We start from the raw sequence: 27644 nt of genomic DNA, 5'->3' as shown, positions 1-27644 counted from the left end.
CTGATAAGCCTTAATCTTAAAAGATTGTCTTGTTTGTCTTAACAGAATCTTGGTGTCAATTGGTGAATCATTTGGGGTGAGTTTTGAACGTCAACTTTTGTATATAAAACAAACAAAAAACAACTTTGTAAGGAATGTGTAGTTTTCTATAACTTGTAGAACTGGCCAGGGTCTCTGTTTTTGTGTGTTGTGGAATTGAAACACAAGGATTGCTGGGGCACTTGCTAGCATCTCTGAAATAGCCTGAATTCATTACAAATCTTCCCTGTTTTATTATGGGTAGTTTGGGAAAATTTTAAAGAACTCTTAAAAGACGGCAGATATATAGAACTCTGAAAAATTGATTTTTGGCTGGTAGTCTGGAAAATGCACATGTTCTAAGAGTTAACTGGGAAATTTTTTTTTATGGTCATCTTGTAATCCCAGACTTCTGAGAAGTTTCATAAAATAAACCAGATGGTGGGTAACAGTGACCGCCAGCTGAAACGCAGTGCTGAAGTAAGCAGTGCCCCTAAACCCCTGAAGAGACTTCGCTTTGATATTGAAGGACAGGATGAGGCAGATGGAAGGTAGGATATAGTTCTTAAGTTGTCATGAAGCTACATGTACATTTATTTGTGGGGGCCTATAACATAATGTTTAGCAAAATAATAACAAAGGAAACAAGTTACCAGCATACAGGGGTACTATGTTTTAACTAATGTATGCATGCAGTGTTGTAGCCGTGTCATCAAAATTCAGTATCTTGCATTATTTTATTTCTCAGACCTGAAGAAGAGCTCTGTTTAGCTCAAAAGCTTGTCTCTCTCACCAACAGAAGTTGGTCCAATAAAAGATATTACCTTGCCCATCTTGTGTCTCTTACCTAATATCTGGAATACTACAAAATATTTAGTGATAGATTTTAGCCTACTGCTTCTTGACTTTGACCCTCTTTATTGTCAGGAGCAAGAGTCTCTGCTGCTGTCAGCAAGTACAGTACTGGGTGCTGAACCAGCATTGGATATTAAGCTACTGTCTCTAGTGGCTTTGGTCAAACTTAACAAAACTGAAGACAAGACTGAATATCAGAAAGCCAACAACTCTAAAATCAGGTTTAATATGCAGAAAAAAAATACTAGGGCTAGGTTTGCATTTTTTACAAGAAACCAGAAAGAGGGGGCTGACAGTGCTGATGTGAACTAACCACAGTTAGTAACTTGCTTTATTTAGACAAAAATAAAAAGAACATGCTGCTTGCTTCAACTAAATGTTTTCTGTCTGCAGCAAACACCTACCAGGGGAGTCCAAATTCCAGCAAAAGCTTGCAGAAATGAGTAAGTATTATCTACTATAGTAAATAAGTAAAAATGACAGTTTTAGGTAAAAGGATTGTTTCCCTTCCTGCCACCCTTTCCTAATAAAACCCCTGCTAAACATTTACATAATTTCAGTAATTCCAGGAAACATTTATTATGTTACTCAATCTTACAGAGGCTCCATCTGATCTTGAAAATGTAATTTAAAATGGAAGTACTGGGTAGCCCTTTCAAGTGTGCTGAATGACCTAGATATCATGTCAGATAGACATTTTCTGTAGATGAGACATGAACATGAGACGTTTTTCTTAAGCATTGGAATTCTTAGACTGAAACTTTCTAAATAAATACTGGCCTTCATACAGTTCTAAGTAATATGTAGAAGATTTGTTGTAGTAAATTTATCATTTGCTTTTGCATAGAAAGGGGATCTCAAGAGATGTATAGTATGGGTTCAGTATTTGGGATCTACCATATGGAGTTGTATGGAACGGTTTTGAAGGGGATGGGGTGGAATCATACCATATACTGCCATACACATACATCTCCTGGCAGATATCTGGTGGATTTGGTGTAAGGCTTGAGGGCAGGACAAACACTGTGATTTATAGCCAAATTGGTGCTTTCTTTTCAGACCTTCAGATATTTTTAACAACTTTCATGAGTCTGACCTGTAAAAGAGTATTGAACTGAAAGCTTTAATACTGAATGTGAAAACCAATGTTTAGCTTCTCTTAAATTATTCAGATGTAAGCATGGTTTACCAGTTGTAAAAGTTGCACTTAACTGCAAAAGAGTTGCATTTAAATTGATTTCGTAAGGGATCGAATCTGTTAATTACAGAAATAAAAAGCTCAGTATAGTACCTGTCAAACAGTGGTATTTGTAGTGTTTAAGCAGTTTTTGTAGACTGGTAAGTGTTGCTCTGCTGGTTTCTTTTGGCGATCTGGGTTTTGCTTATACTTTCTCTTTTCACTGTCTTCTGTCCCTGCTCGTTTCATATATCCATGCAGTGAAATCTGTGTCAAAGTCCACATTTTAAAGCAGTCATAACAAGGTGTATCCCTAAACATTTTGCAGTGGAAAGTTCCTGCACTAAAATGACTATGAATTATCCCCCAGATGCAGCAGCACCTCAGAAACCAGGTGAACTGTTTTGAATTTCAGTACCTGGAAGGCACATGATCTATACATGTAATTTATTCACAGAAGACTGCATTTTGCAGAGTTTTGTACATTTTGTTTTTATACTGAAACACCATGGAAACATTTTATTTTCACTTGGGTGTGGTTACAGGCAGACAGATCAATGTTTCTTTCAGCTTTTACAGGGTTCCCTTCAGCTTGTCATGTAAAATTCTTGGCCACCACATTAAAAACAAAACTACCCTCCCTCTTGAGACCACATCTTGTCACTCCTCTAAGCAGCCACAATATTGGTTTTAACTGTATATTTTTCACTGCTTGTCACATTTTGTGTGTATAAATAAGTGGATATGCCCACCCTCACCAAAAAAAGTTGTTTTACCTATCAGATTTTCTTCTCTAAGACAGGCATGTCTGCTGAGCCAAACACCTCTACATAGCTCTTTGCTAATTGGGGTAATGAACTAACATTTGGTTTAATCCTGTTCATAGTTTAGTAGTTGCAAAGCTTAAGAGTAGATGTTCTAGTATTATATCTAGTTACTTTTTATTAGCGTGCAGTGTAATCACTGAAGTTTTCGGAAAGTTCATTTTAGAGGAAGTTGGTGAGTCAGCCTTCAGATGCAGAGCTCTTTTCTGATCGACAGTGTTAACTGCCTCTGTGCAAAAGGACTTAACTCACATTTAGGGCTCAGTGGACATGCTTATCTCAGGAAAGGGAGATAGAGATAATACTACAGTAATGGCAGCCAATATAAGTACCCAGTTCTTTAAGGCTGTAAAATAAGCTGACAAGTCAGAATTTCTAAAGTAATTCAGAATTGAATATATGAGTACTTGTGGTTCAGTTTAGGGTGTAATTTGTTTAGAAAAGTTGCCAGGCTAAAAGTTAAATTCTTTGTAGCATGAATAAATTACACCCTTTAAAATTATTTTGCACAAGTTGATTTACTGTAAAAGGTGGTAAAATTACTGTCACTTTTCTCTAGCATCTACTCGAACAAGAATGCAAAAGCAAAAACTAAATGATGGAACTGATACATCAGCCACTGAAGAAAAGTGAACATCTATCTTCTCAGGACCATGCAGTGCACTGCACGCTTCTCTGCATTTGTCTTTGTTTTTCAGTCACTATAATGGTAGTTGCTTTTTTATTATCAGTTGCTAGTTTAAAGTGTTTGGCAATTTTTTTTACTTAAGTGTTTTTCATATTATGCCTTATGATGTAGCATGTACACAATGTAAGCCACTGAGTTTATTAATTTATATATTTTTGAGGATTTGGAAGAGTTTCTCAGCTTCCTATTGCAACATTGTTCATTTAATGCCAACTCATTCTACTTATATTGAACTCTTCTATCAAAAATAAAGACATTTGAAGTTAGATAGAATTATTTGAAATGCACTAATTCTTTTGTTAATTAGATTTAATTTTAATTTTGGAATTTGATGCACTATTTGCATATTTTGTGAATTAGGGGCCAGATACTGCAAAGACTTCTGACTCTGTATAATTGCCATACTAAGGCCCATTAATTTAACTATATATGCAGTCATAATTGTTGCAGGATTAGGTCCTAATATGGTAAGTACAACCTGCAAGCAAAGTGTAAAGTAAAACTCACATAGCCATACTACTGAAATAAATAACAGATACCTCAGATTCTTAACATTTTCTAGTACTTTTTTCCCCTCACAATTTGAGTGGACAGTTACACTACTGGTCATCTATCTGTTAGTCAGTTTGAACCTTACTGAATATGAATTACTCAGAGAGTAAGTGTGTTCCAGGAACAGATTTTTTCCCTCAGATACAAAATACTCAAAGTGCACTTTCCAATTTTTCTGGATCCTGAGAAATGAGAGAAATGTACGTGAAATGAAATCATATTGTTACCAAGTTGCAGTTTCTTGCTCTGACCTCCACAGATACTGATTTGCCTGAAATCAATGATTTAGCTTACTCAATTTTGTCAAGAAATGGAAACAGAACCCTAGTTTTAATAACTTAAACCTGTGTGCCTCAAGTTGGACTCCTAAGAATGAATAGCCTTATTTCCAAAGTGGCCAGCCACCTACAGTTCCCAGTGATCTCAATGGATTTGTAGGTGCACCTAAATCCATATTTAGATCAAGTCTAGCTTGTGAAGCACCCAGGTTTAAAAAAGACCTCCCTCTCTCCATAAAAGGGCACAACTTTTAAGGCTACTTGAATTATTGCTAAACAAATACATTTTAAAAATAGGTACTCAGCTGTTGGTGTTCTGCTAGTATAAAGGTATAAAAAAGTATTATTTTTCGAGTGCTGGCTCATGTCCATTCCATGTCAGGGGTGTGTGTGTGTGTGTGCCATATGCACTGGTGCCAGAGATTTTTCCCTCAGTGGTATCCGTTGGGCTGACTCTAGCGCCCCCTGCAGTGGTGTGTGTATGTGTCGGTATAAGGACGCTGCTGCTCCCTCCCCTCCCAATTCCTTTTTACCGCCAGTGTTGGTGCTGGAACGTCCTTGCCTCGGCAAGCCTTCTACCAGTCGTCTCATCTGTAGATTTAGTGTGCATGGTTTGCTAGATAAATTTAATTAGTTTGAGTTAGTAGTTAGTTAGTCCCACGGGGACATAGCTTGCCCCCATCCCCGGGCTTCAAACCACGTGCTTCATGTAAGATGCCCCTGCCCTTAAACGATCCTCACCAGAGCTGCTTAAAGTGCTTGGTGAGATCCACGTTCTAGGCAAGTGCAGGATCTGCAGAAACTTCAGACCCCACACTAAAAAGGACCGGGACATCAGGTTAAGAGCACTCCTGATGGAGTCCTCTTTCAGACCAGATTCTGAGCCTGGCTGCTTGGACTCCGCCCCAACAAAGGTCGCCAGGACCCTGTCACCGGTCCCCAGAGCACCACCACTGGCAGCCAGACTTCCGGTACCGCTCCCCGGACACTTGGTCTGATCCTCGGAGTCTCAACATAGGTCACCAGGGTCCCAGCGCCGATTCCTGGAGCCAAGGCATCAGTTTCCGGAGCACTGCTACTGGTCACCAAAGTATCATCATTGACTTGTAGATGCTTGGCACCGATCAACAGGGTCCCGGCACCGCTTCCTGGTACTGGAACACCGCATCTACCAGTGTACTAAAAAGTTGGAGATGAGTTCGGCACCACCCTGGTCCCAAGAAGAGAACCCCTCAGATTCAGAGGGTGAGATCACCTTGCCCAGGGGTCAAGTGAACCCAGCCATGGCTGCAGGTTCCCCCCCGGCCTACCACCAGGATTGTAGCCGTCGACACAATGGCCACCCAATCCATGGCAGTTCTGGAACCTGTGGAGATTCCCTCCTGTTCCAGGGTCGCAGTGCAACAATCAATCTCGGGAACATCCAAGAGACACTCAGGGAGAGTGTCACACGCACCCCTGTACTTGGATGAAGAACCAGACCAAGCTGCAGGGGCTTCAGTTGTACCTCTGGAAGAGGCTACCCCAACTGCAAAAGAACAGTTTCCACTCTACCCCTATCTGCCTCATCATCGTCATTGTTTGATGAGGCAGTAGCGGGTCCTTCTGCCATGGTCCCACAGAACAACTTTAGAGCACACCAGGGGCTACTCAAGAGGGTAGCCGTGAATTTGGACTTGGAGATGGAGGAGCTGAAGGAGCCCGCTCATGTGTCCTTTGACATTTTGGCAGCAGCCTCTTCTAGAATGGCCCTTGCAATCTACAAAGGAGTTGTAAAGCTTGTCAAGGCTTTATGGCAAACCCCCTCCTCTCTGCTCCATACATCTAAAAGGGCCAAGAAAAAATATTATGTGCCTGCCAAGGGGCTGTCCTCTTACCCATCACCGGAGTCACTGGTGTCAGCTGCCAATGAAAGAGACAGGCAGGGGCAGTCAAGCTCAGTCCCCAAGAATAAAGACTTGAAGAAGCTGGATCTCTTTGGCAGAAAGATTTATTCGACTCCAGCTCCACATATTGAACCAGCTAGTGCTGCTGGTGAGATACGATTAATATATATATTAATGTTATGTATTAACCTATATATATAATATAATGTTATTCCATGGCCAAATTCGCTGACTCCTTGCCACAGAAGTTTGTGGCCATTTTGGTGGAGGGCGAGTCAGTGGTCCGAGCTTTCCTCCAGGCAGCCTCTGACATGGCCGACTCAGTGGCCAGAACAATAGCATCAGCTCTCTCTGTGCGGAGAGCCTCGTGGCTACAGCCATCTGGCCTATCTGCGGAGGTCCAACAGTCCATCCAGGACTCCCTTTCAATGGTGTGGCATTGTTCTCTGACCAAAGAATCACCAGATTGCATGGCCTAAAGGATTCTAGGGCCACATTCCACTCCTTAGGCCTGTACACTCTGTCTGCTTCCAGGAAGCACTTCAGGCCCCAGCAACCACAGCGGTTCACGGGCCAGGCCAGGAGTGAGCCTTACAGGAAGAAGAGCAAGGGCTATAAGCATCATTAAGGTCTCCCCCTGCCCGTGCTTCCCAGTAAGGCTCAAGCTGCTATCTATCAGGCAGTCAGAAGGCCTTTTGAGGGTGCGCCTGGGGGCAGCCTAGGAGACTTAACCCAGGATCCAACCCTCCCTTTATTTTCAAACTGCCTTTCACCCTACCTTCCTGCGAGGGTGACTATAATGTCAGACAAGTGGGTGCTAAGCACCACTGCAGTGGGTTACACCCTTCAGTTTATTTTGATTCCTTCTTCCCATCTGTTCCTCTTAAGGGACCCTTCTCATGAGCAGCTCCTCTCCAGGAGGTGCAAGGCCTCCTATGGGTAGGGGCCATAGAGGAAGTTCCCCTATATCTGAGAGAGAAAGGGTTTTACTCCCGTTACTTTCTAATCCCCAAAGGCGAAAGGAGACCTGCAGCCCATATTGGACCCATATACCCATAACATATCCCAAGAAGCTGAGGTTCCATATGGTCTCTCTTGCCTCCATCATCCCCTCCCTGGACCCGGGAGACTGGTACGCCACCCTCGACCTGAAGGATGCGTACTTCCATATTTCCATGGCCACAGATAGTTCTTACTGTTCGTGGTGGGAGACAACTACCAATTCATGGCCCTCCCATTTGGCCTATCAACAGTGCCAAGGGTGTTCACGAAATGTATGGTGGTAGTTGCTGCCTACCTCAGATATTGGGGAATACAAATTTACCCTTACCTTGACGATGGCCCATCAAGGGTCACTCAGAAGCTCAGGTCTGGCAGAGTATCACGGTACTGCGGGCCACCTGCCAAGAACTGGGCCTATTGGTAAACGAACCTGTGCAAAGTATAGAGTTCATCGGGACTACCCTCGACTCTACCCAGGCCAGAGCATTTCTACCTCAAGGCAGACTCCAAACCATGTCAAACTTGATCAACCAGGTCACAGCTCACTTCACGACAGCGAGGGTTTGCCTCAGACTGCTGGGTCACATGACAGCGTGTGCTTATGTGGTACAATATGCAAGACTGCGCCTCAGACCCCTTCAAATGTGGCTAGCATCAGTTTACTCCCCAACAAGACACAGACTGGACATGATCCTTTGAATTCTGCCTCAAGTACTTGCCTCATTGGCATGGTGGACAAACCCTACCCACATAGCAGCCCCACGTCCAACGCTTTCCTTGATATTGGATGCCTTGGACCTCTGGTGGGGAGCCTCAGGACCCAAGGCCTCTGGTCTACGGAAGAGCTGACATTATACATAGATGTCAGAGAGCTCCTGTCAATCTGTCTAGCCTGCGAAGTGTTCCTTCCCCACACGTCAGGAAAGGTAGTATGAGCATTGACAGACAATATAGCATCCATGTATTATGTTAACAAGACAGGGGGTGTGAGATCCTCAATCCTCTGCCAAAAGGCACTCCGTCTATGGGACTTCTGTATGGAACATGCGATCCACCTAGAAACCTCACACTTCCCTGGGGTCAAGAGCACGTTGGCAGATCACCTCAGCGAGTCCTTCTTCTTGCCACGAGAAGACCCTGCACCCAGAGGTAGTCAAGGTTATCTTCCAGAGGTGGGGAACTCACTAGGTGGACCTGTTTGCAACCAAACAGAACAGGAAATGTCATAGTTTCTGTTCCTTGCAAGGACCTGACAGTGGATCACTTCCCGACACTTTCCTACTGCAGTGGTTGAGGGATCTGATGTACGCCTTTCCACCGATTCCTCTCATCCACAAAGTCCTCATAAAGATCAAGAGGGACAAAATACAGGCCATAATGATCACTCTGGCAGGGCCCCATCAACACTGGTTCGGCATGTTGCTGGACCTGGCGATGGCAGCCCCTTGGACACTCCCGGACCGTTTGGACTTGATTTCACAGGATCATGGTCAGCTGTTACATCCAGACTTCTCCTCCTTACATCTGACGGTGTGGATGCTGCATGGTTAAGCACTGAGGAGCAGGTTTGCTCCACTCAGGTTCAGAAAGTCCTGCTGGAAAATACAAAACTAGAACGACTTACCTGTCAAGTGGAAATGCTTCTGCTGGGTGGCGGAATGAAACGTCTCCGACCCAGCTACTATTACACTCCATTCTGGAGTACTTACTACACTTGAAACATCAAGGCCTGGCATTATCGTCAATCAGGGTACACCTGGGGGCCATATCAGCCTTTTGCCTGCATACCCAGGGCAGATCAGTCTTCTCTCATGAGATGATGGCCAGATTCCTGAAAGGCTTGGAAAGCCGCTTTTCACAGGTCAAAGATCCAGTTCCCCCAGGGGATCTCAACCTAGTTTTGTCCAGGCTCACTGGGCCTCCCTTTGAGCCTATGAGATCTTGTCTGCTATGAGTGTTCTGTCCACTTGCCGTGGAAAGCTGCCTTTCTGGTGGCAATTATATCGGCAAGGCAAGTCTCCGCAATCAAAGCTCTAACATCGGAACATCCTTATACTGTATTTTACAAAGATAAAGTTCAGCTTCGCCCTCACCCCACATTTCTAACAAAGGTAATATAGCAGTTTCATGCCAAGAAGGACATCTTCCTGCCAGGCTTTTTTCCAAAGCATCACAGCTTTAGCGAAGAGAGACGCCTGCATGCCTTGGAGGTCAGGTGAACACTAAGAAAAACTAAAGAACTAAGCCCTTCTGAAAATCCACGCAGCTCTTCATCATGGTTGCCAAGCAAAGGAAGGGTCTGCCAGTCTCATCACAAAGGATTTCCTCCCAGATCACCACCTGCCTCCAAACTTGTTACAAGCAGGCAAACATCATGCCTCATGCCACTCTGACAGCCCATTCAAAAAGAGCACAGGCTTTGTCAGCGGCTTTCTTAACCCAGGTTCCAATACAGGACATTTGCAGGGCCATGACTTGGTCTTCACACCTTCACATCCCACTATGGCAACAGGCCCGGGACGATGCAAGCTTTGGCAGAGCATTATTGAAATTGGCACATCTGTGAACTCCTGGCCCACCTCCAGAGGCGCTGCATGTGAGTCACCTGACACGGAATGGACATGAGCAAGCACTCAAAAAAGAAAAAATGGTTACTGGCCTTCTGTAACTGTTGTTCTTCGAGAAGTGTTACTTATGTCCATTCCATGACCCACCCTCCTCCCTCTCTATCATAGTTCTGGCAAGAACAAACGAGGGTGAGGGGTTAGCAGCGCCCTTATAACAGCGCATACGAGTGCCACTACAGAAGATGCTAGAGTCGGTCTACGGATACCACTAAGGGAAAAATCTCGCACACTGGTTCATGTGGCATGCACACACATCCTGACATAAATAGACATGAGCAACACATCTCAAAGAACAACTGTTATGGAAAATTAGTAACCGTTTTTTTACTTCTAGCAGTCTAAAAGATGCAGAGCTTTTTGATGACTGCTGCCTTTAAAATTATCCATTCATTTTTATGGAGACCTAGTTTTGTGCAACTGCTTAAATTAAAGCCACTAGGGGGCGGGAGGGGGGAGGAGGAAGCATGCTGGTTTTATTATACATTCATCCATTTTTTTAAAAAAAATCGGTGTTTGTCAGTCAAAATCTAATCCTAGAGCAGCTTTTAAAAACTGTACAACAGTACATTGATTTGGAACTATTTTGATGAACTTTGAAATAAAACAGTTCCCTTAAATTTTAAGTCTGTATATGGTTTCAACTTCCTGAAGTATGTACAGAAGTGTTAGTATCTTAGGTTTCTTTGCTTATTTTTTGCAATTTACAGGTGAAATATATTACAGGCAATGGGATACTCTGACTTTAAGCTCCATAGTTGCAGTTAGAATAGTGCCAAGATCTTAACTTTGCTGGCTAGAGAACTGCAAGGAATAGTATACTGCAGAGCACACTACTTAAGTGGGCTATTCTTTCATTACTGTGACAATGTACATTTTTTGTTGAGACAGACTGAAGACTGCATTTAAAAGTGTATGGTAGCATCTTGTAAACTAATGGATTTCATTCCTTTCAAGATAAATAAAATAGCTTTAATAAGATTTATTGGTGGTCGTTGTAACTTACTTTATTATTAGGTATAAAGTTAATAAGAAAGTATCAGGTGGAAATAACATCCTTCTGTTTCAGGCTTAGGCTGCAATCCTACAACTGGTGAGAGCAGAGCCCCGTTGACTTCAGTGAAGTTCTGTACAGGTGCAGGGATCTAGATCTAAATACACAATTGGGCCCTTAGCCCTCTATAGAACCTCCATTAGTTCCTTAAGTTTGAAACTATTTCAGATTTTTCTAACTATATTTTCTCCCAGCATTATCAGTATTTGCTATACTAGCTTTGCAGTGCTAACCAGAATGTTTGTAAAATCAGCACATATGACTTTATGGCATTTGATATTTCCGGTAAGTAACAGTAAATGCTCCAGTTGCCCTTTAGAGGATTTTGAAAGTTTACAGCATTTGAGATTAGTACTTTTATTACTGCATGATACACACAGCTCTTCAAAATGATCTTGAGTTTTTGAAATTTTATTCTAGAAAAGGAAATCCAGCTGCCTTAAGGATCCAAAGTTGGACAAATAGTAGTACTAGAGACCTTCTCTCCCTGCAGTTTTAACAATATGCCTGGTTCCCTTGCTTAAGTCCTCCACTTCCTGATATGTGCTTTAAAAGGTCAAAACAACTTCTCTGATGAACTATTACTGAAACAGAATATAAAAAACTGTACTCAGCTATTTATGTTCCTCTTCAACAGTGAAACTTCAGCTCTTGCATGTAGCTCTCTATACATGAAGAATTTTGTATAGTGAATAGTGTACAGTGATACTCTAGACAAGTCTAAGTAAACAGGACGTGCAGCCTCTTTAGTATGTGAGAGTTACTACAGTTATTTGCAGGCCAAGAAAGGGACCACTTATACAATTATGTGAAATGGTGGGACATCTGTAGAAGGTTGTGTTGCTGTAGGAAACTAGCACATGATACAGTTTGAATATTTTAAAACGAAACAAATTTGTTTACACATGTATCCTGAAAAAAAGATCTTTATCAAGCAGAAGTGACATGACAAAAAGACACAAGGCATTTCATAAGGTTGTAATCACTTTTTCACTACTGCATTAACTTCTTTGAAAAATTTGAAATGTTTCCCTGTCAAATTTCCCCCCCCCCCCCCCATTTTTGTACCGACGTTTGTTTTATTGCTGCTTATGAATCATTTCCTTAAAGGCTTGTCTATGCAAAAACTAGGTGTGTGTGGTCCCCCATTCCCCCCCCCCCCCCCCAACTGGGCTATAAATCTACCTCTCTCTAGCCTGCTGCTGCGCACTAAAGTTCTGTAGTTCAAAGGATAGTATGGAACTTTTAGTGCTTAACAACAGGGTCTGCACCAACACCTAGTAGATTTACACCCGATTGTTGCAAACTAAGTGTTCGTGTAAATGAGTCCTTAGAAAAAGAGTGTGGTCTTTAAAATATGCTTTGGAACAGCAATCTTTTTCCTGTAAGTTACCTACTTCTCTCCCCTCCCCCCCCACAATGTGCTAATAAGGAAGTAATAAACAGCTGTTTAAGAATGGTCTAAGCAATTCTATGTAGGCTTTATATTATAATAATAAATAAGCAGGTCAAAAGCTAAGATCCTTAAACATTACATTTTTATTAGTTGTCTATTAAGCCAAATGAGTTTTTACAGAAATTTGAAGTTGGTTGGATATTTTATTATTGTAGGGCTATAAATATTATACATCCTTAGGGGTTAAGCAAAATTTGTCATTCTGATGGCTAAAGGTTTTATTTTACAAGGTAAGCCCAAGGAAACAATTATCTTCAGTTTATATAAAACCCATTTACAGAATACAACAATTTACATAGTGATCGTACATTGTAATAAAGCTCCATGATTCCAAAGGTGGGTCCTAGAAAACACCATAAGGCTGAACTATCGAATATCAATCACTGTGATAGACCCTTCATTGTAACATTTCACTTTTCTTCCTTTTAAATCCCATTTAATTCAAAAAATATTTATTTACCTGTTTTCCCCAGTGGCTAGTTGGGGGAGTCTCTTGTTTGGCTGTCCAAGGATAGTCTAAGCTTGCCATCATTCAAATTTTGGAACGAATACCTCACCTATCGAGGATTACAGTCACAAACACTTACAAGTATTTTTTCATTGCTGTCTGAACTGGAACCTTCGGAAACGTATTTAATACTAGCTAACAATGTTCCCAATTCCCAGATAAGGAGGAGTGGTGGTGGCAGCATCCTGAATTTAGCACCTAATTATAAAAAAAAATTTAAAAAAAAATTATATAATCTTTAACTCCCATGCTCGATTTAGTGTCCTCACGTGGCTGTTTAAGCACACATCTGTATATACACTCATGTATTTTGGTTTCCGAGCATCAAGTCAGTGGACATCTGAAGGCTTTACCTTTAAGTGCAAAGGAAAGTAACTTGTATTGATGTTTAATGAGTAATGTGAACGAAAGCTAAAAAAATGCATTTTTACTACATATGCGCATATAGCAGTGCATAAAAATACTATTAAACTGTCCGGGTCAAGCAATAAATGCATAAAATTCTCATCGAATGAACAACCAAGCTGTTTGCATTTTATTCTCAGAACAGACATCACTGCAGTGATGTCATTTCAAAGAATTAGTCCCACAGTTGTCACTACTCCAAAAATAAAAAGCTTCCTGAAAGAAAACAAACCAAGCTGTGTTGTGCACATCATAAACTGAAATAATGCTCAGGGAGAAGAGAATAAAGTGAGATGGATGTTGCTGGGAATTGGCTTTCCTGTTGGACTCATCTACAAATGCATCCTTGTTTTCTTATTCGCTGAATGCAGACTGTTTAGTGGAGGTGTGCAGGAGCCTGAATTTTTATTTCACAGGAAATTGTGATTTTGAAATTCATTGAAAACGGAATTTTATGAAAACCTGTTTTCTCAGTTGAAAACGTTTCATTTAGTGTTTCAAAATTTCTAATAAAATATATGTTCCAAAAACAAAAGTTGAAACATTTTGTTCCAGAAGAGTCAAAATAATGTTTTGACCTTATCAAAATGCCTTTTCATTTTTTTTCTAAAATAAACTGATGTGTTCCTACACAAAGTTTGTTTTGATAAAAGGGCATTTTCTATTCCAGACAAATGTTCCATCAGAAAACTTTTAACCAGCTCTACTCTTTAGACAACAGACTAGCTATCCAAGTACATACCCAGGGGCTTGGGCAGTATTATACTGGGATGACTAGCCAAAGCCACTGTTTATACCAGCATGGGCGTGCTGCAATTTTTAGCTGCTAGCTGGAGCAGAGCGAGCACCTGTATATCAAAAAACTAGGAATTATACCTTCCAGCTGCCATATAGACCTGCTCAAAGGCACACAGGAAGTCTATGACAAAGCAAGGCTACTAGTGTGGTGTCCTAACCACAGGCCCATTCTTTTTTGAAGCCAGTTCACCCATTCTTTCAACAGAAATTAGATTAAGTAATTTACAGGAAAATGGTCTTCTGTACCGTAACAGAAACCAATACTGATAAACATTTTATAATCTTAGCAGCCTGTGTCACAGTACAAAAGTCCTTCTATGCAAGCATTAGCACGCTGAAACTGCCTCCACCTATTGCTTTAGCAAGTGTTTGAATGGCATCCGCCTACCATGTCGAAAATAATTTGAGTTTTACTGTCATGATTTTATCATTAAATTGATCTATAATTTTTTCTATGCCTCCTCCTCCAAGTATAATTCATGTATGCACCTATATTATCTGTAAACACTGGCAGAAAAGTCAACCGATAATTCCTTTTCATTGAGTTTCTTTTTCATGGTCAGTGAAGAGGCGTGTTTTTGAGCAGCAAAACAAACAGTGAAATAACACATTACGTGGCAAAAGCAATTAGAAGTTACTGTTCCACGGGGGAGGAGAACTAGCTGGTTTTCATCAAAGCAAATAACTGAGAGCCAGGAACTCAGAATTAGCCATTTAAAATAAGTCCTTCATACTTAAATATATACAGTATGGCCTTCTCTTGTTTTTATCTCTTGAGTCTTTGGATACTTTGTAAATTAGGAGCAGCATTCTGTGGCTTTTTCTTTATATTAGGAGTAGTAAGAGGGATTTTGTATGATATATTCCTTTATCATATATTTAGCAAATCAAGCTTCTATTAACACTGCTCCAGAGGGGATGGTAAATTAACCAGAAAGGAACCTTGTTATAGTACATTTACTTTGATTGACCTTAAAGGTGCAAAATGAGGCTTTAGCAACAACCAGCCAGCTTCATGGTAGCCAGTAATCTCAGATGAAGTTGGTAAAGAGTTGTTTTTTATAAGTATTTCAAGGCAATGAAAAAAAATACAAATGGAAAATAGTAAACAGTCTGCTTGATTTTAAAGAAAAACTGTTAATTATTCCATTGGGATGTTTTTGATAAACCTAAGTTTTTTGGCAGATTGCTTACATCTATTGTTCATGCTATACCTTACCCATCTTCACAAAGGTTGTGCATTAGGCTACATGGAAGCTTACGAAGTCCACCCATCAAATGACTTAAATGGATGTTGCCCTCTTTTCTTTCAGGTGTTCACAAATTCTGAGTGCTGATAAGTTTTTCAAAGAGAAAGTGTTCTCATGATGAAAGTACCTTCCTTTGCAGCAAACATTCTTCAGTTTTTAAATGCTCCTACTCGGCTTGCTTTGCTAATGAAGTTCTTCAAGAGATCATGGTCCATTTCTGCAAAGCCAGGAGTTTGTGTAACTACAGTCAAGTGGTTTATACAAAACCTGAAGCAAAATTCTTCTAAGTCCTAAGAACAAAATAAGGTTATTAATATATCAAAAAAATACTAATGTTAAGTTAGCATTAACATATTGGCTGTGTATTTCATCCCAATAATATCCACGTGACTGTTTACAAATGCTAAATAATGCCTAGAACAAAACACTTAAATAGCAAGATCAGAAACTTGTCAAGAAAGCTTCCAACATTTTGATAGGTAATGGAGCTGACGTCCAGCTAAACTCAAGGCCGTGCATCCTGAAAACCCCAGTCAATTTTCAAAAGAGGAAATTGCCCATATCAACCCTAATCCACTGAAAATAGCAAGATGAGTGAAGGAAGAGTAGAGCAGTAAAAGTATGTTGGAGAAGGGATAAAGTGAAAAGGTACCTGACCTATGATACAAGACAGCTGGGAAGGGAAGAGTGGGTGAAGGGAAGGAGGGCACTCTTATGCTTAGATTTCACACTTAGTTGTGAGTGTTCCCAGATCACTGGAACTGGAGAATTTGGCCTCGCAGTAGCTATAGGTCACCACTTGGCTATGTGAGGCAGCACAATTTCGACACCCCCCCCCCCCCCCCCCTCCGTTCCTTCTTACCACTGGTGGCTGGAGTTGAAGCTGTGTGTGGTCTTAACCTCACATTCACTCACTAGTTTAGTGTTTTCGCTGGTTGTATGTAGTTAGTAGCGTGCTTAGTGTTTGCTGTCTGTAGTTAAGTATTCCCCTATTTATTTGGCATATGTTAGCCAGTCCAGCCAAGCCACAGTGTTCTTATCAGTGATGTTCAAGGCATGAAGCCCTCCAGGAAATGGAGTCATTTTACAGTCCTTAACAACGTGTGTCATGGTTTGTGGCTGCCTGTCATGGCGTCTCACAGGAATCGTGCTCGGGGTCCCCTCTTGACACAGCCAGTCAGGATTCTGGTGCTGCAGTCTGCCACGGTTCACCCCGGGTCTCCACACACCAGTGCAGCCAGCCCCTCAATCTGGTCTTGGAGGGTCAGCCACCTACTCCGCCTGGAACTCCCCCTGCGGGACACCCCCCCTTGGATGGGTCCCGGGGAGTTCCTCCACGCCCTAAGGGCCAGGCACCCCCACCTTGCAGTCAGAAGCAATTCACAGCCAGCATGGAAGTCAGAGGGGTTTATTAGTTCTCAGGATCACAGTGTAGAAGGACTTTGCTAGCAGCTTAATTCGAGGTTATAGCAGCAATCCACTTGTGGATACTTGGAGCCATGCTCAGAGGTCCTACTCCCCTGGGACTCCTTGCGGGGCACTGCCTTTCCTCTCTACCCCTCCCTATTCCTCTGAATCCTTCCCAGGCCAGATATTACAACCTGTTGTATCTGGTTTCACGCCGGGGGGGGGGGGGGGGGGGAATATGATGGGGTGGTGTGTGTGTCTGCGTATGTGAGGCTGGGAGGAGCCCATCCGCCCTCTAGTGGTCTCTGCAATGATCACACACCAGGTCCCATCACCGAAATACAGGAGTACATACAAAGGGAATACATGGGTAACAGATGAGAAAACTGAGGCGCACACTCCGCACTCGGAAAGGTAGCCCCACCCTGTCACAGCATTCCTCTGTGGTGCCCTCATGCCTGCCGTGCATGGGAGAGATCCCTAACAACAATCCTCACATGCAGTCCTTGCTGTGCTTCGGTGAGGCACACATCAAGGAGTGGTGTTCAGTCTTTAGATTGTTCACAAGATGGACTCAAGTGGGTAGGGCCCTTCGAGCATATGCTTTTTTAGGCAAACAGGCCACGCAGCTCATCAGATCAGAGGCTGCCCCAAGAAATGTGCCGCCTTGCACTCTGAAGAGAGGAGGCGCCATTTTCCGTTGAGTGTGCTGAGTGTTCCACAGTCTGTGGAAGCAGGGCCAGTACTGGGCTCAGCGCAAGAGACCTGGTACCAGGAAACGCCTCGGCACTGCAGATGTTACCGTGACAGTTTTCACTGTCCTCCACTTTGGTACCATCAGCTGTTTTGGTACCATTGCTAACTTTGGAGTCCACACTGCTTCGAGCACTGGCATACTTGGTGCCGGCAATGTATTATGTGAGCAGGCAAAGAGGAGCACACTCCAGGGTGCTTGGCCAAGAGGTGATCAGCTTGTGGCAGTTCTGCATTGACAAGGATATCACTCTGATAGCCGCTCACTTGCTGGGGGTCAAGAATCGGTTCACGGACCATCTTCTCAGGAATTTTTCCCTCAGTGAGTGGCCTCTGAATCCCAGTGTTCTGCGCATCCTCTTTGCAATGTGGGGCTTCCTGACAATTGACCTGTTCGCTACAAGGGTCAACAGAAAATGCTGCCTGTTCTGCTCTCGAGGGAGCCTCAGTCCAGGCTCCCTGACTGATGCTTTCCACCTCAGCAGGCAGTAAGCTCTCCTGCATGCTTTTCCTGCAACCCCAACCATTATCTTAAAGGTGAAAGCAGACTGGGTCAAGCTCATCCTCTCTGCCCCAGCATGGCCAAGGCAGTGCTGGTCTTCCTCCACTTGCGCTGTCAGTTCAGCCTCCCATATCCCTTCCTCTGCATCCTGACCTGCTCACACAGACTCACGGTTGCACTCTGCATCACACACTCAGCTCTCTCTATCTCACAGCGTGGCTGCTCTGTGGTTGAATGAGGAGGAAGAGAAATGCTCAGTGACTGTCTGACTCCACAGTAGAAAACCCTCTACCAGGCTGGCTTATTCAGCAAAATGGAAGTGTTTTTCAATGTGGTCCAGAGTTCAGCTGATGCTGGCTAGTAGCCAAGACAGCTCTGAGTGTCTGCTGCTTCTTTAGTGGTCAGACCTTATGCTTAGCTCATTGAAGGTGCATCTAGTGGCAAACTGAGTCATTCATCCACCTATTCATGTGTCTAAAGTGGTCTGTCTCACTGTTTAATTGAAACCAAGCAGTATGTTTACTTGTATTTTTTCCTAAGCTGCATTCATCACTAGAGGGCAGCATCATCACACATTGGCCATCAGACAATGCTGGCCTTTTATCTAGTCTAGCCATTTCTGGCTTCACCTCATCTGTTTATGTCATATGCAGACCATGTGAAGGGACAGGCAGTCTCCTCACAGAGGATCTCTAAAAGGATAACTTCCTTCATGAAGACTGCATACAAAATGTCTTTGGCTATACCCCCTCCATGGGTCATTCTACAAGAGCACAAGCTACGTCAATAGCGTTCTTAAGTGACATCTTGCTGTTAGATATTTGCAGAGCTGACGCATAGTCATTGATACATATGTTTATGAATCAGCGCATCATTACCACGGAATCCAGAGCAGATGCAAACTTTGGAAAGATGGTACTGCTGTCCTTGTTTAACTAGACGCTGAGCCCCATGCCGTAGGAGCGCTGCTTGTGAGTCACCTGAAGAACAAGAAACCGTTACTTACTGTAACTGGTTCTTCGAGATGTGATGCAGACGTGTATTCCACGACTCACCCTCTGTCCCCTCTGCACCGGAATCTACTCTCTGGCCATTCAGTGTGAAGGAACTGATGAGCGTCAGGTGACACTGCTTCATATAGCCAGGAGAGGGGCTCTGACCATGAGGCACAAGCAATGCCCCTCTCTGGGTGCTGCTAGGTAAAATTCTCCGGCTCTGGCGCGCTGGATGTGCACACCCCTAAATGGAATACACATCTGCATCACATCTCAATGAACCGCAGACATAGTAAGTAACGGTTTCGCTTCACTCCACTGTTGCTCATGGGATTGCTTTTATATATGGAAGACTGCAAAAATGTTTGTGAATGTGGAAAGTTTCCTGAATTTTAGTACAAATCATTGATATTGAAAATGTGTCATTCATTATTCTCCTGTTTAAAACGTTTCAATCATCCTATCAACTAGCATTCCCTGTGACTGACTATTCTGAAACGGGGTTGGTAATCTAAGTGACAACTTCAAACAATGGCATGAAATTTGTTCATATGAACTATCTGATGAATCCTTATGCATGACCAGAAATCAGGATCACTTCACAAATGTGAAGAGGAGAGAGCTGACATATAATTTGATCAGCTCTGTATTTCAACTTGAAAGGTAGTCACATGCAAAAAGTGCAACCATGCACAATTGCTCTAAAAATTGTTATTTGTACCCTCGAAAAGAAATTAATGCATCATCACACAATAAAACCCTTAATTTTCCTAGTGTATGCCTGGCAAAAGGCTAATGATTCCTTCCCTCTTCTACCCACATTAACATCAACAGTGGCTATCTGCAAATTTGCCAAAGATACCATTTAGTTTCTAGCCACTGTGGGACCACCCGCCCGAATGTTTAACTTAATGAAAGGACCCATGTTAGCCTCAGAAGGATGTAGATATGTCGACCTCTGAGTTTGCCTCTCATAACATGTGCAGAGAAAAATCAGTACCTGGATTAGACAACGTGATGGTAAAAATAAGTCTTGTCCTAGACTTGCTAGCACTGGTGGTAGATCAAGAGTGAGATTTTCTGAAAATTCTCAGCATAGGTACACCCAATGTGGATGATTGTCAGATGTTTAGTAGACCATGCAACAGTGATTGCACTCAGTGAGCCTTGCCCACTCAACCTTCTAGCAGCAGCAGCATTCCATCTCTTTATGCACTTAGCCAGTCCTCTTTACAGCTTGTTCCTGCGTAAAGAGCTTCTGCAGAAGGAAAAGCAATTATCCTATCCTTTGCAGCAAGCACATTACAGATAGAGTTAGCTGCAAGGCAATATTTTGACTGGATGATCCACAATCTGCAACATCTTTGCAGTTTGTTGCAAAAAGAAATGTACTAATCCTAGTCAGTTTCCCTCTGTGTGAGGTACACAAGCATTGCACACTGGGCAGGAAAGAAGAGAGGAATTTATGAAGATGCTAGTCCCTATCCCTCTGCTTCTAGTCTGCTGCCTGTGCAGCGATGCAATTAAAGGCAAAAAAAAGAGACCAACAACTATAAAATTGGGCTTAAAAAGAAAAAGGGAATAAAGTGATAAAATGCCAGAGGGAAAAGGCATGACACCACAAAAAAGTGTTTGTTTGGTCAGGGACACAAAGACAAAAAAGAGGAAGAACAGGAAACAACAAAAACACAGAAGAAAGTGGCAGGGTAGGGAGGGGGAAGGGTGTGCATGAGAAATGTAATGACAGCTCAGATTTCGTCATATTCCAGCAATACTACTGTTGGAGCCTGGGCAATTATAGACTGTACTACAATCTTTATCTAAAAGAAATTTGAGGTTGCTGCCCTGCTTCACTAAAAAAAAAAAATCTCTTCACTGGCCAGTCAAGGAATTGTTTACTAATTTTGCAGGTTAGGAAATAGTAATTTTTAATTTGTAGTATAAATAATAGCTAATCTTCAAACCAGCCCACAATACATTAGAAATGTGGTATAAAAATAGCAACCACAGAGAACTATTTCTACAAATGGACAATACCTCAGCACACATTTCCACAATTTTCAAAGGCATCCCATTTGTGACTTTTACTTCTGGATGCATTTATCTTTGGTAAAGTCAACTGATCTAATTTATTTTTCATATTAGGACTGAGAAATGCAGCACATTGCCATCTTTTACTTGTGTTGATTATATAAAGTGAAAATAAATTAGAAATGGAACATTGGTATCTTTTCTAACTGCTAAATAAAAATTATTTTATGAACTGATTCCTAGAGAGAAATTTCATGTTTTACATTTCTGCACCTTGCAGTCTTACACACTGTTTCCAGATAAGATTCGGACACACTATCCTATACTTGCATTGTTTCTGCAGTTTTAACAGTTAGTGCTGTCTCCTTCAGTTTATAATCAATGGCTGTGCTAAGGCATAATGTAATATTCTTTAAAAAATTGTGTAATTGCTAATTAAAACTGTGAATCATAGCAGGTAGAGCTGGAAAACGTATTAGATCAGTGTTTCTCAACCTTTTAAGAAGCAAGTACCCCCCTAACGTCTGAAAATTTTCCACAGGATTTTATATTTACAGACTAATGTGAGCCATATGTTGGAAGAAGGGCTGAGTATATAAGGCCGTGATATGACAGATGTCAGATCTAATGTGGGTAGGGTTACTAGCTTTACATCAGGGGTGCACAACTCAAGTATGTACCTGGGCTAGAGGTGATGTTGGCCAAAGGTAAGGATGCTTTGCGCAGCATGCCAATGCTGGGGAATATAAAGCGCCGTGCCAAATTTTTTGCCATAGATTTGAGAGGAGGACGGGGTGAGAGAGAGACAGGGAAGGAGGGCGAGAGAGAGAGAGAGAGACAGGAAAAGAGGGTAATTGGTGAAATCTGGGGCTGTCATAGTTGTCAATTTCATGGCTCAGCTAGAGCCGTGAAATTGACAAGTTTTCTGGGCACTGGGCTTTGAGCTAGGGAGGAGGGCTGCCATCTGGCTGCCAGCCCAGGAGGAGGGCGACTGCCACTCAATCCAAGCTGGGGCAGAGAAAGCTTCCATGCTGGCTGGGACCCAGGGATGTGGGCAGGCAGCTGTTAACCATCTTCAAGCCGGAGCGCAGGAGGCTGTCCCTCGGCTCGGAACTGGGGTGCAGGTGGCTGCCGCGCAGCTGTGAGCCCAGCTTGCGAGATGCAGGAGGCTCCCACTTGGGAGCTGTGACCGGGCGGGAAGCGGGCGGCTGCCACTCGGCTCCCCAGAATTGTAGCGGCTGCTGCCCGGCTCCCTAAGACTGTAGCGGCTGCTGCCCGCCTCCCAGCTGGGAGCTGTGACTGGGAGGGAAGCAGAGGGCTGCCTCCCGCCTTCCCCAGAAGCTGCGGGCTGCCGCCCACCTCCGAGCTGGGAGCGGGTGGGAAGCGGGCTGCTGCCGCCTGGCTTTCCCAGAAGTTGGCAGCTGCCGCCTGCCTCCCCTTCACTCTTTTTTCCCCGGGTACCCACTGCCTGTGTCTCGCGTACCCGTACCACAGGTTCAGAAACTATGTATTAGATCATCCAGTCCATCCCCGTCACCACCTGTTTCCTACAATATATTCATGGACACTTTGTCCAGGCTAGTTTTACATGTTGCATGACACACATCATTGCACTTGTAATAGTTCCACATGAAACAGGTCGATTAAAGCCTTTTCTGAGGTTGACAAGTATAACTAGAAGTGTAGAATATTTTCAAAGTGAGGCAGTCTATTCTGAAGTTTCTAAAATAAACTTCAAATGAAAACTTATCCTGTTAAGAGTAAAAGTCGCTGTGCTATCCCACACCATAATATCTTGCACTCCTGTTTCCACAACACTGAAAATCCGACCCTTCCTTTCTGTCCCTAGTGTTACGATTATTAATGCCCTGGTCATCTTCTGCATTAATTACTTAACGTCATCTCACCGGCCTCCCCACATTGCTCTGCCTCTAGCCAAAAGTATCTTCTTTTGTCAATCTGATCTTGTCACCCCTTCTTCCAACCCCTCCATATTCTTTTCTCCTCATCTCCACGCCCTGCACTACTGCATTCCAATTTACATCTCATTTCTATCCTGTCACGCTTACATCATCAATGAGGACAGGTTCAACACCCCTTCTTCTACTTTCATTTTTGCCCCTTCCTCGCTGTCCTCTATGCAAGGAACAGCCTATCAATCCAGATCCACCAGGCATGTACTTTCTTCTCATTTAAATCCCTCCCTACAGGTTTCTTTAGAAAGGCAAAACTAAACAAAGAAATAATAGACATTTTTAAAAGTTCTCAATTCAGCGCCACACCCAGTGTGATTTAGTTTTAAAATCCATTTAAACTTTCTAAAAAATAGAACGTTTAACCAGTTAAATGCTGGGCAGGGGGAGAAACGTGCTGGGCTCAGCTCCTCACTGCCAAGTGAGAGCTGCCTAGCTGTGGCTCCCTTCCGCCGTGGTAGCTGGGCAGCTCTCACTCGCAGGGAGTAATAAAGATGAAGCTGTAAATTATAAAAACCTGCCACGATGACATATTTAGCTGGGTTTGCAAATAATTAATAAACCAAGATATTAACACTAGTGAATATTTGTGGTGTATAGTCGGCACACCCATTTACTCACATGTGTGGTTCCCTACCAATCAGTCGGGTCAAATTCACTATGGGATTAAGCAGACTGCTACTATACTGGAATCTATGGATTGCCAACTATTTTGACCAGTAACATATTTTGCCCATAGTCTCCCCTTGTGTTGGTTTTTGTGGGAATTTGATGTATTCATTAAGGGGGGGGCCCTCCTTAGCTAGCTGGTCAGATTGAAATGACATATTAAGTATAAAATAGATATTCAGATCTCTTGTAAATATCAAACTACAGATTTTTTGCAGACAGGATAGTGCTGAAACATTAAGAAAAGGCAACCTTCTTTCACAAAACAAAATGTTAGCTTGTTTGCAAATAAAATATTGTTTGAAATAGTGTCCTCTGCATGCCGGGTGCTTTCCAGACATTCCAAAATGACATTCCCTGCTCACAATCCAAGAATAGACAGATGAGAAGACATAGGATGGGGAAAAGGGACAACGGGCATTTGTTTATGTGTCAGCATGATTCACTGTAAGCAGCACAGCAAAAGTCAATCTTCAAGAGAGGTGTAAATGCTGACAGAGAAGGGCCTTGCAAGATAGTCCAAGGAGGTCATACCCTGCGCAGGGACCATGTGGAAGGTGGGAGAGAGGATTATGCAAAAAGCTGACAAATGGGCAGGGAAGACTGCGTACATTGGCAGAACATGATCAGGAGTGGGGATGTAAAAGGTTAACTGTTTAAGCGGTAATCAGCTGTTTAAACATTTTAAACAGTTGATTACTGTTTAAACAGGGGGGAGGGGAGCCACAGCTGGGCTAGCTCCTGCCAGCAAGAGCAGCCGGGCAGCTCTTGCTGGCAGGGAAGGGGTGGGGGGGGGGCAAGTTGCAGCTGGGCTCCGCACCCCACAAGAAGTGTGGGGAAGGAGCAGAGTCCACCACTGGGGAGGGTGAGGAGGGGTAGCCACAGCTGAGCTAGATCCCCGCTAGCAAGAACAGCTGGGCAGCTCTTGCTGGCGAGGAAGCACAGAGCCCAGCGAAGGGGGGAAGGCAGGGAGCCCAGTGGGGCGTAGCCACAGCTGGGCTTCGTGCCTCTTACAGGTGGGGAAGCCTGGAGCCCAGGGGGGAGGGGATAGCAGCAGCTGGGCTCGGCTGCCTGAGAGTGTGGGTGGGGGGGTGTAGCTGCAGCCGGGCAGCTGTTCCTGGCAGGGAAGCGTGGAGCCCAGCGGAGGGGGTGAGGGGGTGATTGGGACAAGTTGCAGCTGGGCTCAGATCAGCTCCCCGCGAGTGAGAGCTGCCCAGCTACCATGGCGGGAGGGAGTCACAGCTAGGCAGCTCTCACTTTGCAGTGAGGAGCCAAGCCCAGTACATTTCTCCCCCTGCCCAGCATTTAACTGGTTAAACGTTCTATTTTTAGAACGTTTAAATGGATTTTTAAACTAATTTTTACATCCCTAGTCAGGAGATAATGCAAAACTCAAAGGTGGGTAAGTAGCACTGGCAGAGCTGGACTAAGTGATGATAAACAGCTTAAATTTCATGCCAGAGCAGATGAGGAGAGTGGAAGAATTCAAAGAGGAGACTGTCACAATCAAGTTAACGGTCAAGGAAGATGACATTAGCTATTACATTTTGTAGGGACTGAAAGGGGAAATATGCATGCTTGAGGAAGCCAGAGAAGTCAACTACAATATTCATGTGTGATGGTTCGTTAACTGCAATAAATAGTTATCTTAAAAGTTCCATGTCTCTGAAAGACACTTATCTCACTAAGGAACTTCTAGTACAAATAAAAGTTCTCCATACCTGAGCTTCATATTTGACTGCAGCTGAAAGAAGAGCAATTGCATTCTCCTCACAAATGCCTTGTTTGATAGTTTGCTGGCAAAGCTTTTTCAATCTATTTTCTCTATATAACGTTGCCAAATCTAGCAGCCCTGTTGAGAATTAGGTTGAAAATTCAGATATTTGGTAGTCTTAATGCAAGGTATATAAACTTGTATTCCAGATTTATGGGTTTGCTTCTCTATGATTCTATGAGACATTTTTATACAAAACCTCCAAAAAGGAGGTTATGCAAATGGAAGAGTACACACTTATTAACACACAAATTCTCCCTTTCACAGTTTGCATCATATTTTAATAGAGAGATTATTTAATGAACCACATCTCCTCTTTTCAGTGATCATGTGGGCCAGCTCCCTTCCCAGTTGTGGTCAAATAATGTTTGTGGCAAATATATCAAATGGAAAGGTAATATTAGGAAGATATCAGGGGTTTTTTAAACTGTTTTCAATATGAGAAATGATGATCTGTTTTGACTACAGTATACATTTGCTTTTCACTTCATCATCCCCTCCTGTTCACTCTGTCCCTCTCCCACTGCATCTCTGCCATCCTCCTCCTTCTGCACATGATTCCCCGCTGTGTCGATTCTCTCATCCATGTACATGCGATGGTACATAAAAGAAGGGTTAAAGGGTAGTAAAATAACAATGAACATGATCAACATCATCTTTCTAGAACCTGTTAAAACAAACTTTAAGTTCTCTCCTAACAGTAACTTGACATTTGAATTTATGCCAATTACCTATTGCATCCTCAGGAGGGAGATTGATGCTGTCTGTATACAGATATTCCAGGAAGGCTCGGTAAACTTGATAAGAGAATTCACTCATTTCTATAATTTCATCATCATTGTTATTTAATATAGAACGAAAATGCTCACACCTAAGAAACAAAAATAAGATACATGTGAATACTTAAGTTTGGTAAATTGACAACAGAAATAAGGTGTTTATATCAATCAGACAGGTGCAGAATAAAATATATAGTGCTATGATAAACCCCATCAGATGTTTTTTGGTGAGGTAGAGAGAAGTCCATTAAACTCATTGTAATTCTCTTACATGATTTATATTTTAAGTATTATACTGATTGTATTCCGTCTCCTTTTGCAAATACATTTTAGGATTAATTAAGACTATTCTTATTTTTGCAGATCTGTTTTTCCATTCCGTACTCTCTAGCTATACCATATTATCAGTATTGTAGATTACATTTATTCTGTCATCATCCAGCTCTGACTTCTCAATTTAACAAACTCCTCATTCTCAATGTTTAAAATATTAAAACTAAAACAGTCTTAGACATATCCTTGACCATCTCTTCATTCCAACAACCAACTTTAATACTTGCATTTAAAAAATCCAGACTGGAAGCTGAATAATCTGATTCATATGAAATGCAGAAGTCACCTTGGGAATGAACTTTGGATGTGGTCTAAGTGCAACCTTGTCTGGGAAGAACACAGTAAAAGGGAGATGCGCCATCAAAGCCACAGTCTTTCCTATCCTTCTGGCAGAGGCGATGGAGATGAGGAATACCATCTTCATGGAAATGTGAGTTAGCCATGGATTCAAATGGTGTCTAGTCAGTCCTTTTAACACTAGGTTGAGATCCCCTTTGGAAGTGGGGAGCCTTAGTCATGGGAAGATTTGCTATGCCCTTAAGAAACCTCTTTGTAGTTGGGTGGGAGACGATTGAGTACCCTTCTACCTGCTGGTGGAAGGTTGTAACTGCTGCCAGATGAATCTTCAGTGAACTAATAAAGCCTTGATTTCTTAAAAGTCAAAAGGTAGTCTAGGACAAGTGGCAGGGTGGCTGCAGTAGGGGTGACACTCTTGGGTTGGCATCAGATTTGGAACCTCTTCCATTTCTGAAGGTAATATGACAAGTAGTTCCCCTTCTACTGTGTAACAGCACTTCCTATACCTCCTCAGAGCAAGACATCTCTAGGTGCTGGAACCATGAAGGAGCCATGCTTTGAGTCACAAAATCTGCAAATTGGGATGGAGTGTGAGACTCTCGTTCTGCGTCAGGAGATAAGGAGTGATTAGGAGAGTCACTGGTGGACATAATGCCAGCTGTGACAGGTAAGGGTACCACATCTCTCTGGGCCAGGTGGGAGCAATCAGTATAATATTTGCTTTCTCTCTTCTTATTTTCAACAGGGTTTTCAGTA

At 42.8% G+C, this 27644-nt stretch overlaps 2 protein-coding genes across 12 annotated transcripts in view; one reads left to right on the top strand and one right to left on the bottom strand.

Moving 5' to 3' along the window:
• RB1 (RB transcriptional corepressor 1) overlaps nt 1-4100 on the top strand; it is a 137046-nt gene extending 132946 nt beyond the window's left edge. For all 4 annotated transcript variants that reach the window (XM_067563114.1, XM_067563115.1, XM_067563113.1 and 1 more), the window contains 4 exons: nt 46-76; nt 427-569; nt 1267-1316; nt 3434-4100. In XM_067563114.1, the coding sequence (XP_067419215.1) occupies nt 46-76; nt 427-569; nt 1267-1316; nt 3434-3507 (298 nt within the window). In that variant the 3' untranslated portion in view covers nt 3508-4100. The remainder of the gene's footprint in view (nt 1-45; nt 77-426; nt 570-1266; nt 1317-3433) is intronic.
• Nucleotides 4101-13144: 9044 nt separating this feature from the next.
• The window catches only part of LOC137163066 (RCC1 and BTB domain-containing protein 2), an 83294-nt gene continuing 68794 nt past the window's right edge, over nt 13145-27644 (bottom strand). For 5 of the 8 annotated variants that reach the window (XM_067563108.1, XM_067563110.1, XM_067563107.1 and 2 more), the window contains 3 exons: nt 26211-26350; nt 25427-25557; nt 13145-15665 (listed from right to left, as the gene is read on the bottom strand). In XM_067563108.1, coding sequence (XP_067419209.1) covers nt 15525-15665; nt 25427-25557; nt 26211-26350 — 412 coding nt within the window. In that variant the 3' untranslated portion in view covers nt 13145-15524. Of the gene's footprint in view, nt 15666-25426; nt 25558-26210; nt 26351-27644 lie in introns of those variants that run through there. The other 3 variants (XM_067563111.1, XR_010922620.1, XR_010922621.1) reach the window with 3 other exon arrangements.

This window comes from Emydura macquarii, unplaced genomic scaffold (genome assembly GCF_026122565.2).
Source record: "Emydura macquarii macquarii isolate MOO-44397 ecotype Brisbane River unplaced genomic scaffold, CSIRO-AGI_Emac_v2 contig_2473, whole genome shotgun sequence".
Lineage (NCBI taxonomy): Eukaryota > Metazoa > Chordata > Testudines > Chelidae > Emydura > Emydura macquarii.
This window is presented reverse-complemented; position numbering and strand designations above follow the sequence as displayed.